This window comes from Thalassophryne amazonica, chromosome 12, assembly GCF_902500255.1.
Source record: "Thalassophryne amazonica chromosome 12, fThaAma1.1, whole genome shotgun sequence".
Classification (NCBI taxonomy): Eukaryota; Metazoa; Chordata; class Actinopteri; order Batrachoidiformes; family Batrachoididae; genus Thalassophryne; species Thalassophryne amazonica.
Genome location: NC_047114.1, coordinates 75,231,780 through 75,255,504, shown reverse-complemented (window position 1 = coordinate 75,255,504; position 23,725 = coordinate 75,231,780). Strand labels below are relative to the sequence as shown.

General features: G+C 39.9%; 1 protein-coding gene across 1 annotated transcript; it reads left to right on the top strand.

The window, feature by feature from the left end:
* The first annotated feature begins 5,285 nt into the window (after positions 1–5,285).
* On the top strand, positions 5,286–23,066 carry abcb8 (ATP-binding cassette, sub-family B (MDR/TAP), member 8). Its single transcript, XM_034183347.1, has 16 exons — positions 5,286–5,449; positions 6,652–6,982; positions 7,076–7,231; positions 7,611–7,705; positions 7,841–7,946; positions 8,088–8,249; positions 9,958–10,043; positions 10,128–10,225; positions 13,443–13,548; positions 14,745–14,778; positions 21,361–21,497; positions 21,631–21,725; positions 21,826–21,959; positions 22,043–22,190; positions 22,273–22,523; positions 22,732–23,066. Exons 1-16 carry the CDS (start codon positions 5,355–5,357, stop codon positions 22,813–22,815), a joined length of 2,118 nt encoding a protein of 705 aa, XP_034039238.1. The 5' UTR covers positions 5,286–5,354; the 3' UTR covers positions 22,816–23,066.
* Positions 23,067–23,725: the final 659 nt, after the last annotated feature.

Genomic DNA, 23,725 nt, shown 5'->3' with positions numbered 1-23,725 from the left:
AGACGCCTGCCCATACCATAACCCCACCGCCACCATGGGCCACTCGATCCACAACATTGACATCAGAAAACCGCTCACCCACACAACGTCACCCACGCTGTCTGCCATCTGCCCTGGAGGGTGTGAACTGGGATTCATCCGTGAAGAGAACACCTCTCCAACGTGCCAAACGCCAGGGAATGTGAGCATTTGCCCATTCAAGTCGGTTACGACGACGAACTGGAGTCAGGTCGAGACCCCGATGAGGACGACGAGCATGCAGATGAGCTTCCCTGAGACGGTTTCTGACAGTTTGTGCAGAAATTCTTTGGTTATGCAAACCGACTGTTTCAGCAGCTGTCCGAGTGGCTGATCTCAGACGATCTTGGAGGTGAACATGCTGGATGTGGAGGTCCTGGGCTGGTGTGGTTACACGTGGTCTGCGGTTGTGAGGCTGGTTGGATGTACTGCCAAATTCTCTGAAACGCCTTTGGAGACGGCTTATGGTAGAGAAATGAACATTCAATACACAAGCAACAGCTCTGGTTGACATTCCTGCTGTCAGCATGCCAATTGCGCGCTCCCTCAAATCTTGCGACATCTGTGGCATTGTGCTGTGTGATAAAACTGCACCTTTCAGAGTGGCCTTTTATTGTGGGCAGTCTAAGGCACACCTGTGCACTAATCATGGTGCCTAATCAGCGTCTTGGTATGGCACACCTGTGAGGTGGGATGGATTTTCTCAGCAAAGGAGAAGTGCTCACTATCACAGATTTAGACTGGTTTGTGAACAATATTTGAGGGAAATGGTGATATTGTGTATGTGGAAAAAGTTTTAGATCTTTGAGTTCATCTCATACAAAATGGGAGCAAAACCAAAAGTGTTGCGTTTATATTTTTGTTGAGTGTAAATGCAGTCCATTTATTGCACTAGTATTGGAAGAGACACAAAGATTAGTAATGTGTGGGGTATGATCAGGAAGATGGGTGGTATAAGGAGGGAGTATACATCACCAGCTATCAGATATAATGATGAAATTATGAGAAATAATGAAGACAAGGCAGAAGCGTTGGCAAAAACATTTGTCAGAGATAAGATGTTTAAGAGTTTAAGTTTGTCAGAGTTTAAGTTTAAGAGTTAAGACGGTAAAGATGAGATTTGTTACAAGATGTATCTCCTCAAGCACAAATAGTTATCTTACAGCTATAGAGTCTGGGAATCTGGTACACTTCCATTACATGGAAACACTCTGTTGTCCCAATTGGAAAACCAGGGATAAATGTGAAGCTACTAGTTATAGACCAATTGCACTGACATCTAACTTATGTAAAATAATGGAGCACATGGTCACTGATAGGCTAGCAAACATAGTAGAAATTAGAGGGTTACTCAGTCCCCATCAGAGTGGCTTTCACAGAGGGAGTATGACCATGGATACTGTGCTGTGCTTGGAGGATTTTATTAGGAAAGCTCAAGCTAATAAGGAACTGGTAGGAGCAGTCTTTTTTTATATTGAAAAGACATATGATAAGTTGTGGCGGGATGTCTCCTTATCAAGCTTGAAGACAAGGAAATAGGCGGGAGAATGTTTAACTGGATTATGGATTTTTTGAAGAACAGAACCATTGAAGTAAGAGTTGGAATAGCCCACTCTAGGATTTATTCAGTCGACAATGGACTTTCACAAGGGAGTGTGTGCAGTCCCTTACTATTTAACATCATGATTAATGATATTTTCTCAAAGGTACATGTTCGTCTTGGAAGGTCTTTGTATGCAGATGATGGTACATTGTGGATTAAGGGCCGAAATGCTGTATTAATTGGGAAAAAGCTTCAGGGAGATGGGAAATAAGTGGGGCTTCTGTTTCTGTGGATAAAACTCAGGCCATATATTTCTCCAAAAAGCGTAATGATCCACCAATTCCAGTTAATCTCTATGGGGAGTCAGTTAAGCAACTTCAAACAGTGCTGTTTTGGGTGTCTGCATGGATTGTAAATTGACCTTGGGAGATCATATCCGGAGAGCTGTCACAAAATGTAAAAAGGCAGTAAATATAATGAGGTGTTTGGCAGGAAGTACTGTAGCTGGGGAGCTAGCATGAAGACATCTTGAAGCAACTCTATACTACCATAAGATCTTCCTTAGATTATGCATGTACTGTGTACAGCTCAGCTGCAAAATCTCATTGACAAAAACTCAATGAGATACAAGTTCAGGCCCTCCGTGTATGTTGTGGAGCTTTCAAAATGTCATCAATCCCAGCTCTTCAGGTAGAGGTTGGAGAATTACCTTTAACTTTGACTCATCTCCAATTATCTATGGGGTATTACATAAAATTTACAGGGTTACAAACACACACATCCGACCAAATCAGTTTTAAACCCATATTGGGAGCATCGTTTTGGTTGGATAGGAAATAGTCATGCTAGGAAACTAGGCTTATCTAAGGTAACACATAGTTGTGTAGTACCATTGTCTGTTATTCCCTTTTGGGTTTTTTTTTTTTTCCTATGCCCCAAGTAGACTTTGAGATGGAGAAACTTTCAAAGGAACCAGTCAGTTTCATAAGTCAATCATAAAAAGATAATTTAGCTGTCTTTTCTGTGGAACTTCTAGCAATTTTGCACACATTGTGGTGGGTAGAGAAGGTGAAGTTCAGTCACTATATCATCTGTTAATTAATTCATTAATTAAAAGAAAGTTCAGATTCAATGGCGGAATGACTCAGCATTTCAAATGGCAAGTCTGTTTGCAGGTCAGACCTGACCAATGAGATTCTTCAAAGTTTATATATAAACTACAACAGAATATTTCAGTAAGTTTCATGTGGATTCCATTTCATTCTGAAATTGAGGGCAATGAACCAGTAAATCAACTGACAAAAGCAGATCTGCAATCAAAAATGCAGCATTCCACTCACTCAGAAAATCTAAAGTCAAAACAATCATCCAGACATAAATGAACAAAGCATGGCAAAAGCAATGGGACAGGGAATCTAAGGGTCGGTTTTTACATAACATTTAGGGACATGTATCAAGGAGATAGGGGAGATGGAGTCACAGGGAAGAAGTAGTAATCACACAACTACAACCCCTGGCAAAAATGATGGAATCACCGGCCTCGGAGGATGTTCATTCAGTTGTTTAATTTTGTAGGAAAAAAGCAGATCACAGACATGACACAAAACTAAAGTCATTTCAAATGGCAACTTTCTGGCTTTAAGAAACACTATAAGAAATCAGGAAAAAAAATTGTGGCAGTCAGTAGCGGTTACTTTTTTAGACCAAGCAGAGGGAAAAAAATATGGAATCACTCAATTCTGAGGAAAAAATTATGGAATCATGAAAAACAAAAGAACGCTCCAACACATCACTAGTATTTTGTTGCACCACCTCTGGCTTTTATAACAGCTTGCAGTCTCTGAAGCATGGACTTAATGAGTGACAAACAGTACTCTTCATCAATCTGGCTCCAACTTTCTCTGATTGCTGTTGCCAGATCAGGTTTGCAGGTTGGAGCCTTGTCATGGACCATTTTCTTCAACTTCCACCAAAGATTTTCAATTGGATTAAGATCCAGACAATTTGCAGGCCATGACATTGACCCTATGTGTCTTTTTGCAAGGAATGTTTTCACAGTTTTTGCTCTATGGCAAGATGCATTATCATCTTGAAAAATGATTTCATCATCCCCAAACATCCTTTCCATTGATGGGATAAGAAAAGTGTCCAAAATATCAACATAAACTTGTGCATTTATTGATGATGTAATGACAGCCATCTCCCCAGTGCCTTTACCTGACATGCAGCCCCATATCATCAATGACTGTGGAAATTTACATGTTCTCTTCAGGCAGTCATCTTTATAAATCTCATTGGAAGGGCACCAAACAAAAGTTCCAGCATCATCACCCTTACCAAAAAGTAGTATATGCAAGTATGTTTCAAGTATACTTCTAGTTTACTTTTTATATACTTATCAGTACTATTTTTTGGTAAGGGCACCTTGCCCAATGCAGATTCAAGATTCATCACTGAATACGACTTTCATCCAGTCATCCACAGTCCACGACTGCTTTTCCTTAGCCCACTGTAACCTTGTTTTTTTCTGTTTAGGTGTTAATGATGGCTTTCGTTTAGCTTTTCTGTATGTAAATCCCACTTCCTTTAGGTGGTTTCTTACAGTTCGGTCACAGATGTTGACTCTGGTTTCCTCCCATTCGTTCCTCATTTGTTTTGTTGTGCATTTTCGATTTTTGAGACATATTGCTTTAAGTTTTCTGTCTTGATGCTTTGATGTCTTCCTTGGTCTACCAGTATGTTTGCCTTTAACAACCTTCCCATGTTGTTTGTATTTGGTCCAGAGTTTAGACACAGCTGACTGTGAACAACCAACATCTTTTGCAACATTGCGTGATGATTTACCCTCTTTTAAGAGTTTGATAATCCTCTCATTTGTTTCAATTGACATCTCTTGTGTTGGAGCCATGATTCATGTCAGTCCACTTGGTGCAACAGCTCTCCAAGGTGTGATCACTCCTTTTTAGATGCAGACTAACGAGCAGATCTGATTTGATGCAGGTGTTAGTTTTGGGGATGAAAATTTACAGGGTGATTCCATAATTTATTCCTCAGAATTGAGTGAGTCCATATTTTTTTTTCCCTCTGCTTGGTCTAAAGAAGTAACCGTTACTGACTGTCACAATTTTTTTCCTGATTTCTTATAGTGTTTCTTAAAGCCAGAAAGTTACCATTTGAAATGACTTCAGTTTGTGTCATGTCTGTGATCTGCTTTTTTTCTACAAAATTAAACAACTGAATGAACATCCTCCGAGGCCGGTGATTCCATAATTATTGCCAGGGGTTGTACAAATAGTTCATACAGGTTTAAATCATACGCTCAACATCAATGGAAAACATGAAACCGGTCAATGTTTGAGATGCAGCAGAAGGGAGACTGTTGACGTGTTACTGGAGCACCAAACATAACAGACAGCAAAGAATTCTATTAGACGATGTCAGAACACTAGGACAGACCACTTTAACACTTTGGGGATTTCTTTCTTTTTCTACACTTACACCACCTGCTTGGAGGCATGTAATTGCATATTTAAAGGGATATACAGGGTTATTCAATAGAATATAGTACAGTGCAAATCACTCCACCTTCTTTTTTTCCTTCCTCCCCTCCCTTATTTCTACGTCACACCCCATTCATTAATGGGGTGTGACGTAGGAATTGGGTGGCGGTAATGCACCGTGTCGGTTTGCAAACCGCCAATGAACAAAGAAGAAGAAGAAGAAGAAGAAGAAGAAGAATCATCCTAATAAATTTGCTATAGTCGGCACAAAGAGAAAAAAAAAAAATCCAAAAATGTTTGTATTGTTTTGTTATAGGGGAAGAACTGCTGCACCACTGCGGTTATTATCGTTGTATAAGCGACACAATAAACCAGCAGAACTTTCACGGTAAGCTAACGATGTAGCTAACTGCTTTGCTTACTTAGACGATTCATTCTCCGGCTTTGCTTTCCCAGACTGTAGATTTTCACACAGGCAGTTTACTGTTTTTGAAAGATCACAAAACTTTATTTTTCATTTAAATGTGGAAGTTGCCTTTGCCTTCATCACATAAAAACACTGTTGAGCCACAATGGAAACAAGCATTTTTTATTTTTTGCTTTTTGTGTTACCCTGTATTTTATGTATTTATATGTTTAGTTAATACATTTTTGTATTATTTTATATATGTTTACATTCTATACAAATAAAAATCAATCAATCAACACTGGGGAACACGAGTGTGTTTAGCAGTCAGACTTTTCAAAGGTAAAATTTTGCTACAAGAAAGTAATGTAGATTCCCTGGAACCACTTTTAGAAATACTGTGCAAAAGCTTTAGGTGTCAGCATTCCAGTGGCATTTTGTATATATATATATATATATATATATATATATATATATATATATATATATATATGTCGTTAAAGAAGACAATAAATTGAGTTTAAAAAGAAATGATGGCTTTGCAGGTATATTTCCTTTTTGTGACAACATAGACACTTGCTGATCTTTGCTCAAAAATAAAGTAACTGTGAAAATACGATGAAATAAATATATGCAATGGCTGCAGGTAAGAACTGAATGCCTCTGATTAACTGATGCATGACAAACCCTGTGCCATCCCTTTTCCTCAAGTTTAGGTTGCCAAGCTGTGGCATCATATTCAAGAAGACTTGAGGCTGAAATTGCTGTCAAAGGTGCCTCAAAGTACTGAGCAAAGGGTGTGAATACTTATGTACATGTGATTTCTTAGGCTTTTATTTATCAAAATTTTCAAAAATTTCAAAAAACTTTATTCATGTTGACATTACTGGGTGTTAGTAGAAAAATGAATTTACTCAATCTTGGAATAAGGCTGTAACATAACAAAATGTGGAAAAAGTGAAGCGTTGTGAATACCTTCCGGATGCACTGTAGATCAGCCCAAGTAGCAGAACTGCCACTACTCCCAACAGTATTTCCTAATACCATACCTGAATATAAAATTCCAGGATTTTTCAATCTTGGTAGAACTGTGCACATCTCCAAGTACCCTTGTATTAGTTTGTTATACTTTTATGCTTAAAGCTGTTACAGTGATTAGTAGTGCCATTGTGTTTCATATGCAGGTTGTATACATCTTTGGGACATAATCAGAAGGGCAGCTTACAAAAGCCAAGCAATGCCATCAGCTGCATGTGGAGCCTGGCTCAGAGAGTTGTCCGCCAGTCTATGTCACGGACATCCAAACCTCCAGGAGTGGCTTTGAAGTTCATCCTAGCTCCAGCTGTACTTACTGCTTCAACACGATTGGTTTGCACTGCAGCTCAATGTCAGGCAGATGTGAATAACAACACTCCAGTTGAATTTGATGTCAAAAACACTGTACCGGAGTTCAAATGGTATATCCTGTGGGAATTTGTCAAACCTCAGCTGTTTGCGCTCATTGGAGCTGTTGTGGTAAGTCAATGGGCAAACTTTAAACAGTATTGTGGGGTATAGACCAGATTTTGACATTCATACTAATCAATAAAACTAACTTTTTTTCTTCAGCTTGCTTTTGGTGCAGCGATTTTAAATATTCATATCCCCTTAATACTTGGGGATCTGGTGAATGTTGTGGCACATTACCTCAGAGACCATGTTGGGAATTATGTCCAGGAGATACAGGGTCCTGCTTTGAAGTTGCTTGGACTGTATGGTATCCAAGTAAGCATTTGCACATCATCATTATATGTTTTGTTTGTTTGTTTGTTTGTTTTTTCAAAGATGTTTTTCAAGTTAAGATCTTCAGGTCGTCCTTTCATTTTCCATAATGCATAAATTCTGATAGTAGAGCCATGTTCATATTCCAGAGGACAGGGGGAACAAGTCAGCTAGGCCTGATGTGAATGAAGTTTCTTTATTGTAAGAAATATGGCCAAAGTCATGCAATAATGGTGTTGATCCCAATGTAGAATTCCAGTATTGTTCATCTTTGTCAGAAGTATGCACCCCGAGTGTTCTCTTATAATGAGAATACAAATGTAGAAATTTTAGAAGTGTTGTCTGAAAGAGTATCTGCTCCTCATGTATATCCTTTGTCCAGGGCTTGCTGACGAGTGGCTACATTATCCTGTTGTCGAGGGTCGGGGAGAGAGTGGCTGCAGACATGAGGAAGACCCTTTTTACAACTCTGTTGAGGTACATTTGTATGGAAATTTTAATTCACCTTCAGAGAAAATGCTGTATGTAGATGTTTAAGTTTTCATCTGGCCCACACCTACGTACAGTACAATTACGGTTCTCATAGTTATTGCTGTCCTTATTTTATGTCAGGCAAGATGTGGCTTTCTTTGATGCCAATAAAACTGGACAGCTGGTGAATCGTTTGACAGCTGACATTCAGGAGTTCAAGTCATCCTTTAAACTGGTCATCTCTCAGGTATAACAACCTGCATGAGCCACCTGTCACAATGTCAAACTGTTTTGTTTTTGGTGTAAAAATATCAGTCACTGTGTTGTTGTGTTGGTTTATCTTTCTAATGTTGACACTTTTTTGTTTTGTTTTTTACAATTTTTGCAGGGCCTGCGGAGTGTTACGCAGACAGTTGGATGTTTCGTTTCTCTCTATATCATCTCCCCCAAACTCACTGGTTTGACTGTAATCATCCTTCCCTGTCTCGTGGGAGTGGGGGCTCTCATTGGCTCATTCCTTCGTAGACTCTCCCGTTTGGCCCAAGAACAGGTGTAGTCAAATGTGGCATTATCAATTTGCACAGAATCTTTATTCCTGAGTAAGTGTCACTGCATCTACAATGTCTTCAAAAATCTGGTCACAGTGGGGTGCCAAATCAGAGAGACTAATTAAAAAAAGTGAAACTGGAAAAAAGCAAAAGCACCATTTACACCTGGTATAAACATGGTTTTTGATCAGATTGCAGTGTGATAGTGTTTGACCCAATAACAGCACAGGTGGTTGTAATGGTGGTTGCTGAATGTGGCCAAAATGCATTCAGGACCGATTGTAATGCAACTGAACAAACCGTCTCCAACGTTGGTCAGGGACACACTGTGGCCACATTAAACAGCATTGTAAATATAAATGTATTAACATTTCACATACAACTCCACTGGCAGTATCAAATGGTTACTATAACAGTTTTTCTTTTGTTTTTACAGTGACATCCCCACACACACACAGACACACACTTTTTACTTTCTTTTGCCATTTCTCCAGCTTTATAGCTGAATTTGGGTTTGCATTTATTCTGAATAACATGGCTGCATGTGAGATGAGGTCTGTAAGCATGCATCAATGCCACACCTTGCCCCATCCCCCATGCCACGGAATTGTCCTGAGTGCTCAATATCAAACAACCAGGCAGACAACCTATCCATACCCACTTCTTAAAAGGAACCATCTATCTGCTGAAGTCAGGTGAAGCATTGTCCCCTTGTCCTTTTCCAGCCACTGGCTTCATTAACACCAGCATGTTCTCTCACTACCCAAGGGATACTCCTCACCTGATTTTGTTCATTTGACACAAAGTCAGTCCAACAGTGTCCAAGAATTTTCTGAAGAGACCAAAGATATCTCTTTAGGTCACTGGTTAGTATCCGAGTTTCACAGCCACACAGTAGACACTAGACAAGAAGCACCAGTAGGATCCCACAGACTTGAACCTTTATTCTCCTGCATCAGTATCAGCACTATCAGACACTGCTGTCCATGGATGAGGCAGTCTTCCACAAATATGAGCATTTTATGCCCCTGCTGGTTGTATGATTATGTTTGTGTGTTTTTCTGTATGACTGTTGCCACCATTTGGCAGCTTGGCTGAATGACCCCATAGACATAAATTGCTATCTTTCACAGTTTTAAGATGCCTACCTCATTTCTCCCCTTGCCTTTATTCAAGTAGTGTTAATTTCCGATGTAATTATGACACATCTACAAGACAAATATGTTGAGCTACATTGTGGAAAAATTGCATTAAGGTGTGTCAAGGTGTACCTGGGTGGGTTACATAGTATGTAGTCCTAGGTGAGTTCACTCCTTTATGCTGTATAGCGGCACTATCTGACACTTTGTTGTAATTACACCAGAAACCCAAGTAAGTTGAGTCAGATCAGCTTGGACTTGTTTATATCCGGTTGACATGATTCAACCATCATGGAAACCATGACCTGGCTGACTTAGAATCTCTACAGATGACACCTGAAATGTCAAATGCTATCTGCTGTTGTCTTTCATCAGCACCAATGCCATTTATTGGATTGGTAACAACACTCAACTTGTTTTGGAGATTGGGAATATTTAGCAGCACTTACTGGTTTTTCATTCTTTGTGATTGTCCACAGTGTTTAACAATTTGTACACCTGCTGTTTCACACTGCTTTCACCTTGTCATTATGCTTTTTGAGAAGTTTTCACATCTTTTGTTACTTTTGAGGTATCAAAAGCAACAGGCGTGGCCGACGAAGCACTTGGAAATGTGCGGACAGTGAGAGCTTTTGCCATGGAGGAGCGAGAGCTCCAGTAAGTGAGCTCATGCTTTGAGAAATATTATTTGAAGAAAGGTACAGCTGTTGCCAGATGTGTTAATTTTACTTTTTTTCCCAGGTTATATGCATATGAAGTTGATAAATCCTGCAAAATGAATGAAACTCTGGGTGCTGGAATAGCAGTTTTCCAAGGCCTATCAAACATGGCCCTGAACTGTGGGTATATTGCTGTTAAACATACTGTGCATCTGGAAAGTATTCACAGCGCTTCATTTTTTCTGCATTTTGTTATGTTACAGACTTATTCGAAAATGGAATAAATTCATTTTTTCACTCAAAATTCTACAACCCCAATTCCAATGAAGTTGGGACGTTGTGTAAAATGTAAATAAAAACAGAATGCAATGATATGCAAATCCTCTTCAACCTATATTCAACTGAGTACACCACAAAGATAAGATATTTAATGTTCAAATTGATAAAACTTTATTGATTTTGTGCAAATATTTGCTCATTTTGAAATGGATGCCTGCAACACGTTTCAAAAAAGTTGGGACGGGGCAACAAAAGACTTGGAAAGTTGATGAATGCTCAAAGAACACCTAATTGGAAACAGGTGAGTGTCATGATTGGGTATAAAAGTAGCATCCCCAAAAGGCTAAGCCATTCACAAGCAAAGATAGGGTGAGGATCACCGCTTTGTGAACAACTGCATGAAAAAAATACTCCAGCAGTTTAAGCACAGTGTTTCTCAACATTCAATTGCAAGGAATTTAGGGATTCCATCATCTACAGTCCATAATATAATCGGAAGATTCAGAGAATCTGGAGAACTTTCTACACATAAGCGGCAAGGCCGAAAACCAACATTGAATGCCTGTGACCTTCGATCCCTCAGGCGGCACTGCATTAAAAACCGACATCATTGTGTAAGGTATCTTACTGCGTGGGCTCAGGAACACTTCATAAAACCATTGTTAGTTAACACAGTTCCTCACTACATCTACAAATGCAAGTTAAAACTCTACCATGCAAAACAAAAGCCATACATCAACAACATCCAGAAACGCCGCCGCCTTCCCTGGGCCTGAGCTCATTTGAAATGGACAGACGCAAAGTGGAAAAGTGCTGTGGACTGATGAGTCCACATTTCAAGTTGTTTTTGGAAATCATGGACATCGTGTCCTCTGGACAAAAGAGGAAAATGACCATCCAGATTGTTACCAGTGCAAAGGTCAAAAGCCAGCATCTGTGATGACATGGGGGTGTGTTACTGCCCATGGCATGGGCAACTTACACATCTGTGATGACACCATCAATGCTGAAAGATACGTCCAGGTTTTGGAGCAACACATGCTGCCATCCAAGCAACATCTTTTTCAGGGACGTCCCTGCTTATTTCAGCAAGAAAATGTCAAGCCACATTCTGCACAACAGCGTGGCTTTGTAGCTAAAGAGTGCGGGTACTAGACTGGCCTGCCTGCAGTCCAGACCTTTCGCCCATTGAAAATGTGTGGCGCGTTCTGAAGTGCAAAATACGACAACAGAGACCCCGGACTGTTGAACATCTGAAGTCATATATCAGGCAAGAATGGGAAAGAATTCCACCTACAAAGCTTCAACAATTAGTGTCCTCAGTTCCCAAACACTTATTGAGTGTTGTTAGAAGGAAAGGTGATGTAACACAGTGGTAAACATGCCACTGTCCCAGCTTTCTTGAAACGTGTTGCAGGCATCCATTTCAAAATGAGCAAATATTTGCACAAAAACAAAGTTTATCAGTTTGAACATTAAATATCTTGTCTTTGTGGTGTATTCAATTGAATGTAGGTTGAAGAGCATTTGCAAATCATTGTATTCTGTTTTTATTTACATTTTACACAATGTCACAACACCCCATAATGAGAACATGAAAAAAGTTTTTTGAAATTTTTGCAAATTTATTAAAAATAAAAATATATATATTAAGAAATCACCTGTACATAAAGTATTCACCCCCCTTTGCGCAATACTTTGTTGACACATCTTTGGCAGCAATTACAGCCTCAAGTCTTCTTGAATATGATGCCACAAGCTTGGTGCACCTATCTTTGGGCAGTTTTGCCCATTCCTCTTTGCAGCACCTCTCAAGCTCCATCAGGTTGGATGGGGAGCGTTTTTTCAGATCTCTCCAGAGATGTTCAATCGGATTCAGGTCTGGGCTCTGGCTGGGCCACTCAAGGACATTCACAGAGTTGTCCTGAAGCCACTCCTTTGATATCTTGGCTGTGTGCTTAAGGTCATTGTCCTGCTGAAAGATGAACTGTCACCCCAGTCTGAGGTAAAGAGCGCTCTGGAGCAGGTTTTCATCCAGGATGTCTCTGTACATTGCTGCATTCATCTTTCCCTCAATCCTGACTCGTCTCCCAGTTTCTTCCACTGAAGAACATCCCCACAGCATGAGACTGCAACCACCATGCTTCACTGTAGGGATGGTGCCTGGTTTCCTCCAAACATGATACCTGGCATTCACACTAAAGAGTTCAATCTTTGTCTCATCAGGCCAGAGAAGTTTGTTTCTCATGGTCTAAGGCTCCTTCAGGTGCTGTTTGGCAAACCTGCCATGTGCCTTTTAATAAGGAGCGGCTTCCGCCTGGCCACTCTACTATACAGGCCTGACTGGTGGATCGCTGCAGGGATGGTTGTGCTTCTGGAAGGATCTCCTCTCTATGCAGAGGAATGCTGGAGCTTTGACAGAGTGATCATTGGCTTCTTGGTAACCTCCCTGACTAAGGTTCTTCTCCCGTGATTGCACAGTTTAGACGGGCGGCCAGCTCTAGGAAGATTCCTGGTGGATCAGAACTTCTTCCATTTACGGATGATGGAGGCCACTATGTTCATTGGGACCTTCAAAGCAGCAGAAATGTTTCTGTACCCTTCCCCAGATGTGTGATTCAAGACAATACTGTCGTGGAGGTCTACAGACAATTCCTTTGACCTCATGCTTGGTTTGTGCTCTGACATGCACTGTCAACTGTGGGACCTTATATGTAGACAGGTGTGTGCCTTTCCAAATCATGTCCAATCAACTGAATTTACCACAGCTGGACTCCAATTAAGCTGTAGAAACATCTCAAGGATGATCAGTGGAAACAGGATGCACCTGAGCTCAGTTTTGAGCTTCATGGCAAAGGTTGTGAATACTTACATGCATGTGATTTCTTAGGTTTTTTTATTTTTAATAAATTTGCAAAAATCTAAAAAAAAAAGTTTTTCATGTCATTATGGGATATTGTGTGTAGAATTTTGTGGGAAAAAACAAGGCTTTAATATAAAATGTGGAAAATTGAAGTGCCGTGAATACTTTAGATACACTGTACATGCTTATTATTGTTATTATTATTATTATTGTTGTTGTTGTTGATGTCTGTCTGTGTGTGTTTTTTTCACACAGGCATTGTTCTTGGAACAATTTTTGCTGGAGGGAGTTTAATTACCAGCAATGAAATGTCCCCTGGAGAACTCATGTCTTTCCTGGTAGCGGCCCAGACTGTGCAGAGGTAAAACTGTTCTATACATGAGGGCCGTATTTCCTTGATTAACCCCTTCTAAGCCTGTATATCCCATCGATGGGAAATTTCACTTATTATTTGTGAGATAGTGACAAGCCAAAATGAGGCGGGTACGCCTGACCTTGAGGCCTGCCTTATTTAATGACTGGGTTAAAACTTTGTCTGAAAAAAAAAATGCCTGCCTTAAATAAGCACCGGGCATTATGCGCATTAAAAAGGATTACATTTGGTCGAGTCACTCTTTTCTTATGTCTGCAGTGGAGTGGTAAATTAACTTCCTAAGGCCTAATTTATGCTTCTGCAGCTCTGTAACTCTATCCATGCAGTGATGCTGATGTGTGTATGACTCTTTTAAAGTTCTCTGTCGTGTTGGTGGGTGTCGTAATGCCATTTACCACCAGAATAGTAGGGGGCACGATGTGGAGAACAAGGAAGTACTTTCTTTCTACTTGCATCACTACTGTTCCTGGTATATATACTGTCTATGGTCGCTAGTGGGTCTCCCCCCCCCATTTTTCTGGACCAATTTCTCGCTCATCAAGCTCCACTTCTTTATACAGTCATCAACCTTCAAACCAACATTGTGTGCAATTTCCCTCCATGAATTGTGGGTTATTTAAACGTCTTTTTGTCGTTTTTCGATTCCATGTTGTAAAATTGGTCATATTTGCAGACTTTTCTGCCAAACGTTCCTCTATTTGATCCACGATTGAAATGTAATCGGCGTGCGCACTGCAAAAACTTTAAAAATATGACGGGAGAGGAAGAAGTGAAACCGGAAAAGTGACCAGTCACAGCTCTTGTGGTGTCCGCCTTTTCGATGTGTAGTTTCAATTTTTGGGAGGTGCACGTCAGGCTATGGAGAGGGGCTGTGAGAGGGTACGCAGAGGCGCAGGGGGCTTTGATCTAAAGCGTTTTGTATTAGTTCGCCACACCCAGGGATATGTGTCAAACCTAACACCATATTACAGTGCAGGCAGCAAGCAGGATTTTGTTAATAATCGCTGGCCCTGAATTACAGCCTGCCTTGTTTAGGAACGTGCCTGAGCATGGCTCGAAAAAAAAACGCTCGGGTGTTTAATCAAGGAAATGCAGCAGTGATGGTCTTGCATTAAGATTTAAAGCTACATTTGTCATTTGAAACTAGTTGATGCTTGAGTATAACGATTCTTATTCATGAGCAGGTCCCTGGCCAGTATCTCGATCCTTTTTGGGCAGGTGAGCATAAAGTTGTATTTATTTAAGGCATCCAGATTTGGTTGAGGCTAATTACATCCCATATTTTATTAGATTGAGTCTCCCTTCTGTGTGTTTTATTGTCTCCTACTTGATAAAAATCAGCAGATTCACTATTACCTCTGATGTCAGGCTCTGACGTGAAGCTAAGCAGAAAAATACAGTTCATGAGGCAATCTGGAAAGTGAAGCATGTCCGTATGGAAGCTTCTTCACCTCACTGCAATTTCATCTCTGTACCATTTCATCCCTAATATGTATGATTGTGTAGTATTATTTAACTGGTAAGGCAATGCATTTTTTGGTAAGCTTTATTGCTGTAGTCTTTTTAGAATGTACGATACAGATAGATGCAGGAGTGTAGCGCGTTATGTTGTGATTTGGTGCTGAATAAGTAAATTGAAATGAATAATACATATGCTACTGGGTTCTTATCAATTAAACCTTCACGAATTTGCCCAATCTTGAGTTGCTTTATGTGAAACAGCGTTCCTGCAATTCATAGATTTTCCTCATCATGAGATACATTCACTGTAAGTGTACACACATTATTTGTCTGAAATCTCCTTTGTGCTATTTTCCTGTAAGTCTTATGTGATGTACATTCAGAGCTCTTCTATATTTACTGTGCAGTGATCAGTTGTGATTCGGCAGCTTTGTGGTAGACTGTTCATTTCATTATGCATGGATTGCTGGTTGGCGTCCCTGCGGACTTGTTTTGATTTTTTCATACAACACAAGAATTTAATACTTTTCCTTCTCATCCCTTTAACTAATAATTAATTATTCATCTTTTTTCTTATTTATATGATAAAATTTCTTTATTCACTTTCATATATATATATATATATATATATATATATATATATATATATATATACACTCAACAAAAATATAAACGCAACACTTTTGGTTTTGCTCCCATTTTGTATGAGATGAACTCAAAGATCTAAAACTTTTTCCACATACACAATATCACCATTTCCCTCAAATATTGTTCACAAACCAGTCTAAATCTGTGATAGTGAGCACTTCTCCTTTGCTGAGATAATCCATCCCACCTCACAGGTGTGCCATACCAAGATGCTGATTAGACACCATGATTAGTGCACAGGTGTGCCTTAGACTGCCCACAATAAAAGGCCACTCTGAAAGGTGCAGTTTTGTTTTATTGGGGGGGATACCAGTCAGTATCTGGTGTGACAACCATTTGCCTCATGCAGTGCAACACATCTCCTTCTCATCATCCATGAAGAGAACACCTTTCCAGTGTGCCAAACGCCAGCGAATGTGAGCATTTGCCCACTCAAGTCGGTTACGACGACGAACTGGAGTCAGGTCGAGACCCCGATGAGGACGACGAGCATGCAGATGAGCTTCCCTGAGACGGTTTCTGACAGTTTGTGCAGATATTCTTTGGTTATGCAAACCGATTGTTTCAGCAGCTGTCCGAGTGGCTGGTCTCAGACGATCTTGGAGGTGAACATGCTGGATGTGGAGGTCCTGGACTGGTGTGGTTACACGTGGTCTGCGGTTGTGAGGCTGGTTGGATGTACTGCCAAATTCTCTGAAATGCCTTTGGAGACGGCTTATGGTAGAGAAATAAACATTCAATACACGAGCAACAGCTCTGGTTGACATTCCTGCTGTCAGCATGCCAATTGCACGCTCCCTCAAATCTTGCGACATCTGTGGCATTGTGCTGTGTGATAAAACTGCACCTTTCAGAGTGGCCTTTTATTGTGGGCAGTCTAAGGCACACCTGTGCACTAATCATGGTGTCTAATCAGCATCTTGATATGGCACACCTGTGAGGTGGGATGGATTATCTCAGCAAAGGAGAAGTGCTCACTATCACAGATTTAGACTGGTTTGTGAACAATATTTGAGAGAAATGGTGATATTGTGTATGTGGAAAAAGTTTTAGATCTTTGAGTTCATCTCATACAAAATGGGAGCAAAACCAAAAGTGTTGCGTTTATATTTTTGTTGAGTATATATATGTCCCTTCGGCTGCTCCCTTGTTTGCACTTGGGGTCGCCACAGCAAATCCAAGGTGGATCTGCATGTTGAATTGGCACAAGTTTTACGCCGGATGCCCTTCCTGACGCAACTCCACATTACATGGAGAAATGTGGCAGGGGTGGGATTTGAACCCGGAACCTTCTGAACTGAAACCAAACGCATTAACCACTTGGCCACTACTTTAACTAACTACTTTAGCTTTTATTTTTCCTCGTATATATATATATATATATATATATATATATATATATATATATATATATATATATATATATATATATATATATATATATTACGAGGAAAAATAAAAGCTACAGTACATCCCAGTATTATACTAGTACTATCCCAGTATGCTAGTATTATCCCAGTACTATGAATCTATTTTTAAATTTGTTCTGTGATCAAAAATAACAACATGGTGTGTGGATTATGTTGCTTCCCAGTGTTACAGACCAAACGGTCCACCCCTAAAAATCAGTCTGCCTTTTGCATCTGCTCATGCATCATTTTGGACCTCAGCAGCACATGAGTCTCTTCACCCAAAGCAATCAAATGGATTAATGAGATTATTAACCATCAGGTGATAAAGGTAAAACCTCTTAAATCATTCTAAAGTTAGTTTTAAGCAGAAAGGAGGCCATTTTAAGCAGAAACTTGGTGATATTCCGTGACACTTTGAAATGACCGACACGCAGTGAACGCATCAGCTTAGCAGCTTGTTTAGCCAGATCACTTCCTCCGCCTTTTATGGTGAATTAATGCTGAATTTATGTGGAAGTGATTGTTGTACCAAAGCTTCAGATATCTGTCACTGAGATAGATGATGACTCGAGTGCAGTTTGAAGCAGAAACAAGGTGATAATCCGTGAACTGCCTCTAATGACGCATGCACAGATGCAAAAGGCAGACCGATTTTTAGGGGAGGACCATTCGGTTGGCGATACCTGTACTAAAGAAAAACAGCCGACATGCCCACAGTTTACGGGTGTAAGTCAAAAAATTGGAATATAATGAAAAAGTTCATTATTTTTTGTCAGGTATTTCAGGGAACAAAAAATTTACATATTCTAGTTTCAATGCATAGAAACTAGAATGTTTCAGTCATATTTTAATTTTGATAATTACGGCTTGCAGCTCCAAAAACTAGAAAATGAGTATCTCCAATTATTAGAATATTTTAGCAGATCTGTTTTAAATTTATAATAGAGAATGTCTGACTTCTGAAAAGTATGTTCATTTGTGCACTCAGTACTCAGTTGGCATGGAAGCGATCAGCCTGTGGCACTGCTTAGGTGTTCCGGAAGTTCAGGTTGCTTTGATAGCACCCTTCGGGTCATCTGGATTGTTGTATCTGGTGTCTCTAATCTTCTTCTTGACAGTACCCCATAGAGAATCTATGAGAGATTGCCTATGGGGACAGTCAAGTACAGTAACACCATTGTCAGCAAACTAGTTACTAGTAGTTTTGGCTCTGTGGGCAAGTGCCAAGTTCTGCTGAAAAAGGAAATCGGCATCTCCACAAAGCTTGCCAGCAGATGGAAGCATGAAGTGCTCTAAAACCTCCTGGTAGGGGGCTGGATTGACGTTGGACGTGATAAAACACAGTGGACAAACACCAGCGGATGACGTGCTAAATCATCACTGACTTTGGAAACTCCACACTAAGCTTCAAGCAGCTTGGATTCTGTGCCTCTCCACTCCTTCTCCAGACTCTGCAACCTTGATTTCCAAATGAAATTCTATGTTTACTTTCATCTGAAAAGAGGGCTTTGGACTACTAAACAGTGGTCCAGTTTTTTTTCTCCTTAACCCAAGTAAGACGTTTCTGATGTTGTCTCTGGTTCAGGAGTGGCTTGGCACCAGGAACACAACACATGTATCCCATTTCTTGGATACATCTGTGCATGATGGTTCTTGATGCACTGACTACAGCCTCAGTTCACTCCTTCTGAAGCTCCCCCAGGTTCTGGACAAGGCTTTGCTTGACAATCTTCTCGAGGCTCCAGTCATCCCTGTTGCTTGTGCATCTTTTCCAACCACACTTTTCACCCTCCAGTCAACTTTCTGTGACTTTGCTTTGATCCAGAACTCTGTAAACAACAAGAACTTTCAGCAGTGATCTTCTGTGGCTTAACCTCTCTGTGGAAAGTGTCCGTGAATGTCTTCTGGACAACTGTCAAGTTAGCAGTCTTCTCCATAATTGTGGTTGTGTGTACTCATCCAGATTTGTATTCATACTGCATAAATATTGACTTGAAATACGATATTCTAATATTTTGAGATATGCATTTTCTTTTTTTCTTTTTTTTTTGGAGCAAGAAGCTCTAATTATTGAAATGAAAATTGACTGAAGCATTTTAGTTTATATGCATTGAAACTAAAATTTTCGCTCTCTGAAATACCTGACAAAAATATTGAACTTTGTCACAATATTCACATTTTTTGAGATGCACCTGTATATTAGGTGGTGAAAGGGTGAAATAACAAGGGGACAAACTGTAGCTTCCCAGTACACACTACCTAATAAATTTCAATTTATTTTCATTTATATAGCACCAAATCACAACAAAGTTGCCTCAAGGTGCTTCACACAAGTAAGGTCTAACCTTACCAACCCCTAGAGCAGGGGTGGGCAACTTGTTCAAGAAAGGGCCAAGAGGGTGCAAGTTTTCTTTGCAGCCACTGATTTCACCAGGTGATTTCACTGAATAATATCAGTTTTTCACTGAATACTATCAGTTTGAGCAGATGGAATCAGTTAATCAGTGAAATCACCTGGTGGAGTCAGTGGCTGCAAAGAAAACCTGCACCCTCTTGGCCCTTTCTGAAACAAGTTGCCCACCCCTGCCTTAGAGCAAGCACACAGGCGACAGTGGTAAGAAAAAACTCCCTCTGATAATTAATAAAGAAGAGAACGTATTTCAACAACAAGCTGACTTCAACAAAACTTTGTGAAGAGATGATCCTTAGGTCAGGAAACGGTTGGTTACATTTTGAGGAAATTCTAAAAGTGATTTGAAATCATGGACAGATGGATTTGTATCCCTGGTGAGACTTGTTGACCATGCAGTTAATGATCTGTTTTTGGATGAATTGTGTTCACCAAACAAATGTAACATATTCTAGGCATAATTTTGTTTTGTTTTGAGGTACAGCCTATTTGTAAAGGTTTATGCGCTGTGGGGGTGGAGACACTACAAAACAAACTTCTTTAGATAAGACTATTTTATCTGTAACACAAACAATAGTGACCTCCAATGGTCACCAGGACCCTGCAATTAGTAACAAGGCTTCATAAGCAAATTGATGGCCCTGCCTGCATTTATTTTGCATCTGGAAAAAATACTAAATGGCCTAAAATAGGTATCTGTCAGAACCCCAAATTTCAGAACTGAATATGCAGTTTCATCCTGTGTAGCAAGATTGGGCTGGCTATGGGCTGGTCAGGGTGTAAGACAAGGGGGAGTCTGATGGGATATGGAAGCATTCCGGTAAATGAATTTGCAGGAATAAGGCTCTCAACTGCTTCACCTCAGGGAGCTGTGGTGGCTACTTGTGTAAATACTTTATTTGTGCACTTTGACTGTGTGCAGATATGATCCTTGCCAGAAACCTATGAAACTTCCACCAGCAAAACAGCAATACACCAGTTTCACAACACTGTTAAAGGCAACTGATGATAATGATTCATCAGTTGCGATCCAGTACGGATGGCTACTGGATCCCTACGATCCAGTAGTCAGCTCAGCCTGAAGGTTCCTAGATGTCCAACTCAGGTTGGGACTCGAGCTTTCACACACGCTGTGCCACATGTGTGGAACTCTCTACCCAGTGACATTAAAATCCTAGATTTGGACAATTTTAAAAAGTTATATTTAAACAAGTATTTTAAGCTATTATTATATTTTATCATTTTAGTTATATCTGTGTTTTACTTTTATTTTTATTTAATTTATTGTAAGTGCATTGAGATGTTTATTATTATGCACTAAACAAATAAATTGTTAAACTGATAATGATTGGTTTAATTCATGTTGTGCCCAAAACACTCCTATGATGAAATGACTATATTGACTATATTTTGATGTCATCTTACATGCTATGTAGATAAAAAAAAAAACAAGAAAAAAAAATCAGTTTGATCCCTAAATTGATAGTTTTGTTATCAATGTTTTTGGAAAGGATGAATAAGAAATACGTCACCTTCAAGGTGGATTGTGGGCAGTTTGATGAGACTGTCACATCTGTTACCACTTTCAGTGGTCTTGCTGTTACCAAGCCATCCCAAATACTTCTTATTTTCATTAGGATGAAGAAATAAGGGACAAACAATCATTCTCTGGAATGGCTAGATCACAGCAGGGACTATTGAAAGCAAAAATGGAGGTAACAGTCTCATGGCATTGGCCCATTAAATGATTGAGCCTCAGTGGTTCATAGGATGAAACTTTGGGTCCATGGATCCAGAATGCAACTGATATGACAACTGTAACCTTATAGCATAAAATTGCAGTCACTGTATTTGGTGTATTTGTTACAGATGGTGAGAGGACTAAGCTCTGGGGCACGGGTATTTGAATACTTGGCTTTAGAGCCAACCATTCCACTCTCTGGAGGAGGGAGAATCTCTTACCATTCTCTGATGGGAAGAGTTGATTTTCTGGACATTTCATTCAGGTTAGAACATTTAACTCAGAACCCATGTATACATTTGTAGATTGAAACAGAGTCTCAAAAGTCAGTAGTTTACAATCTTTTTTTTTTTAAATTGCTGTTACTCCTTGTGGAATTTGTTTTTGTATATTTTTAGTTATCCAACAAGACCGGGCCATCAGATCCTAAAGAATTTCAGCTTAACACTACCTCCTTGCAAAACTATTGCCATTGTTGGAGAATCTGGAGGAGGTAATTTATTTTCTTAATTATTCTGATTGGACTCAGTGGAAATATAATACAATTTTTGTGTGTGTGTCTGTACATACATTTTTAATCTCAAATGTTTTAGGCAAATCCACTGTGGCATCTTTACTGGAGCGTTTTTATGACCCAACCAGTGGTGCCATTCTGTTGGACGGTATTGACATTCGCACACTTGACCCATCCTGGCTCAGGGGACAAGTTATTGGATTTATCAATCAGGTAAATCCTAGCTATTACATCTCAATTTGACGTAGTAATCTAAAAAAACAAACAAACAAACTAGCAATTGTATTTTTTTACAGGAGCCGGTTTTGTTTGGCTCTTCTGTCATGGAAAACATCCGCTTTGGGAACCCTGAGGCCACTGATGCTGAGGTCATTAATGCAGCCAAGCAGGCCAACGCTCATGGTTTCATCACAAAATTCCCAGATGGCTATAACACTGTGGTTGGTAGGTACTCTCATTTAGACTTTTATCACCAAATATTAATTTGTTTGCCGCACTGTTAGTAAAGGAAATGTGGTGTACCTAGGTGAACGCGGAATGACATTATCGGGTGGTCAGAAGCAGCGCATTGCCATCGCCCGAGCTTTGATCAAGAACCCGAACATCCTGGTGCTGGATGAAGCCACCAGCGCCCTGGATGCAGAATCAGAGCGAGTGGTACAGGAGGCTCTGGACCGAGCCACGAGAGGTCGTACTGTGCTCATCATTGCACATCGCTTGAGCACCATTCAAGGGGCAGACTTAATTTGTGTTATGAGCAACGGCCATATTGTGGAGGTGAGGCAGCAGAAAGGCTAATGTGCTCACATTCCCCCCCCCCCCCCCATTTCACCTGCACTGTTAAGTTCAAAGAAGTAATGAATCCAGTCCGTTCATTGTTCACTAATTCTTACAGGTAACACAGAAATGTTCCAGAATCAATTTACTATGTAATAATAATTGTAAATATAGTGAACAGATTTTGTTTTTTTTTTTTCTGTTCTAGGCTGGGACTCACTCAGAATTGCTGAGCAAAAGAGGAGTTTATTCTGATCTGATCCGCCGACAGAGAAGTGAGGGACAGAAATAAGCACAAGTTTCCAGTAGATGTACTTTTCAGATAAATAGGGAAACCTTCTGTGAAGAGCTGGACCTATAGCTAAAACACTGTAATTTACCAGATCAAAACGGGTCACAATAAATATGTACAGTATTTATAATCTGTAAGAGGACCAGTTTCTTGAATATTGTGTCAACATTTTACTTTGTACAGACATTAATTGAATTTCATGATTGTTTGGTATAGAATAATAAATTGTATGATGGCAGAAATATGATTTAAACCTTTGTCTTATTTAGAGAACTTTTCTTTTTTCAGAACCTTAAAATGTGGACAGAAATATACTTTGTCATCAATTTGCTGGTGGTCAAATGAAGGGAAATATATCAAACAATGGAAAAAAAAAAGGCCAGCCACTCTTCGTCTTGTTGATGTTATACCTCCTGCAGATCACTAAGGGGTGACACAGAAAGCACAAAACTGTCATATTTAAACTGGCAATCATCTATAGTGGTGCCAGTTGGGACCGAGCTATTCTGGAACTGTTATTTTAACTTCCACTTTGTTTGCAAAATGCTGATATAAGGGATACTAGCATGATCTGAAATCCATTTTGTTATTTAGTTCTCCAGTGTTTGAATCATGAAGACACAAGCTCTTCCTTGGTGTCTCTCAATCTCAAAGGTCTAGATCCAGAGATATGAATGTCACTGCCGAGATGGGCCACATAATGATACATCCCTGATGGTTGAGTCCAGGAGGTCACTGAAAGCCTGGATCTAGTTCTTGATCCAGGATGTTGGTAAACCAAGACATGATTCTTCACTTTGTCTGCTTAGATGAGGTCCGAAAACGTTAATTCACTAACGGAGGCACCTCGGCCACTGGTTTTCACATCACAACCTGCTTTTACTTACGTTAAATCTCTAGAATTTCTTGT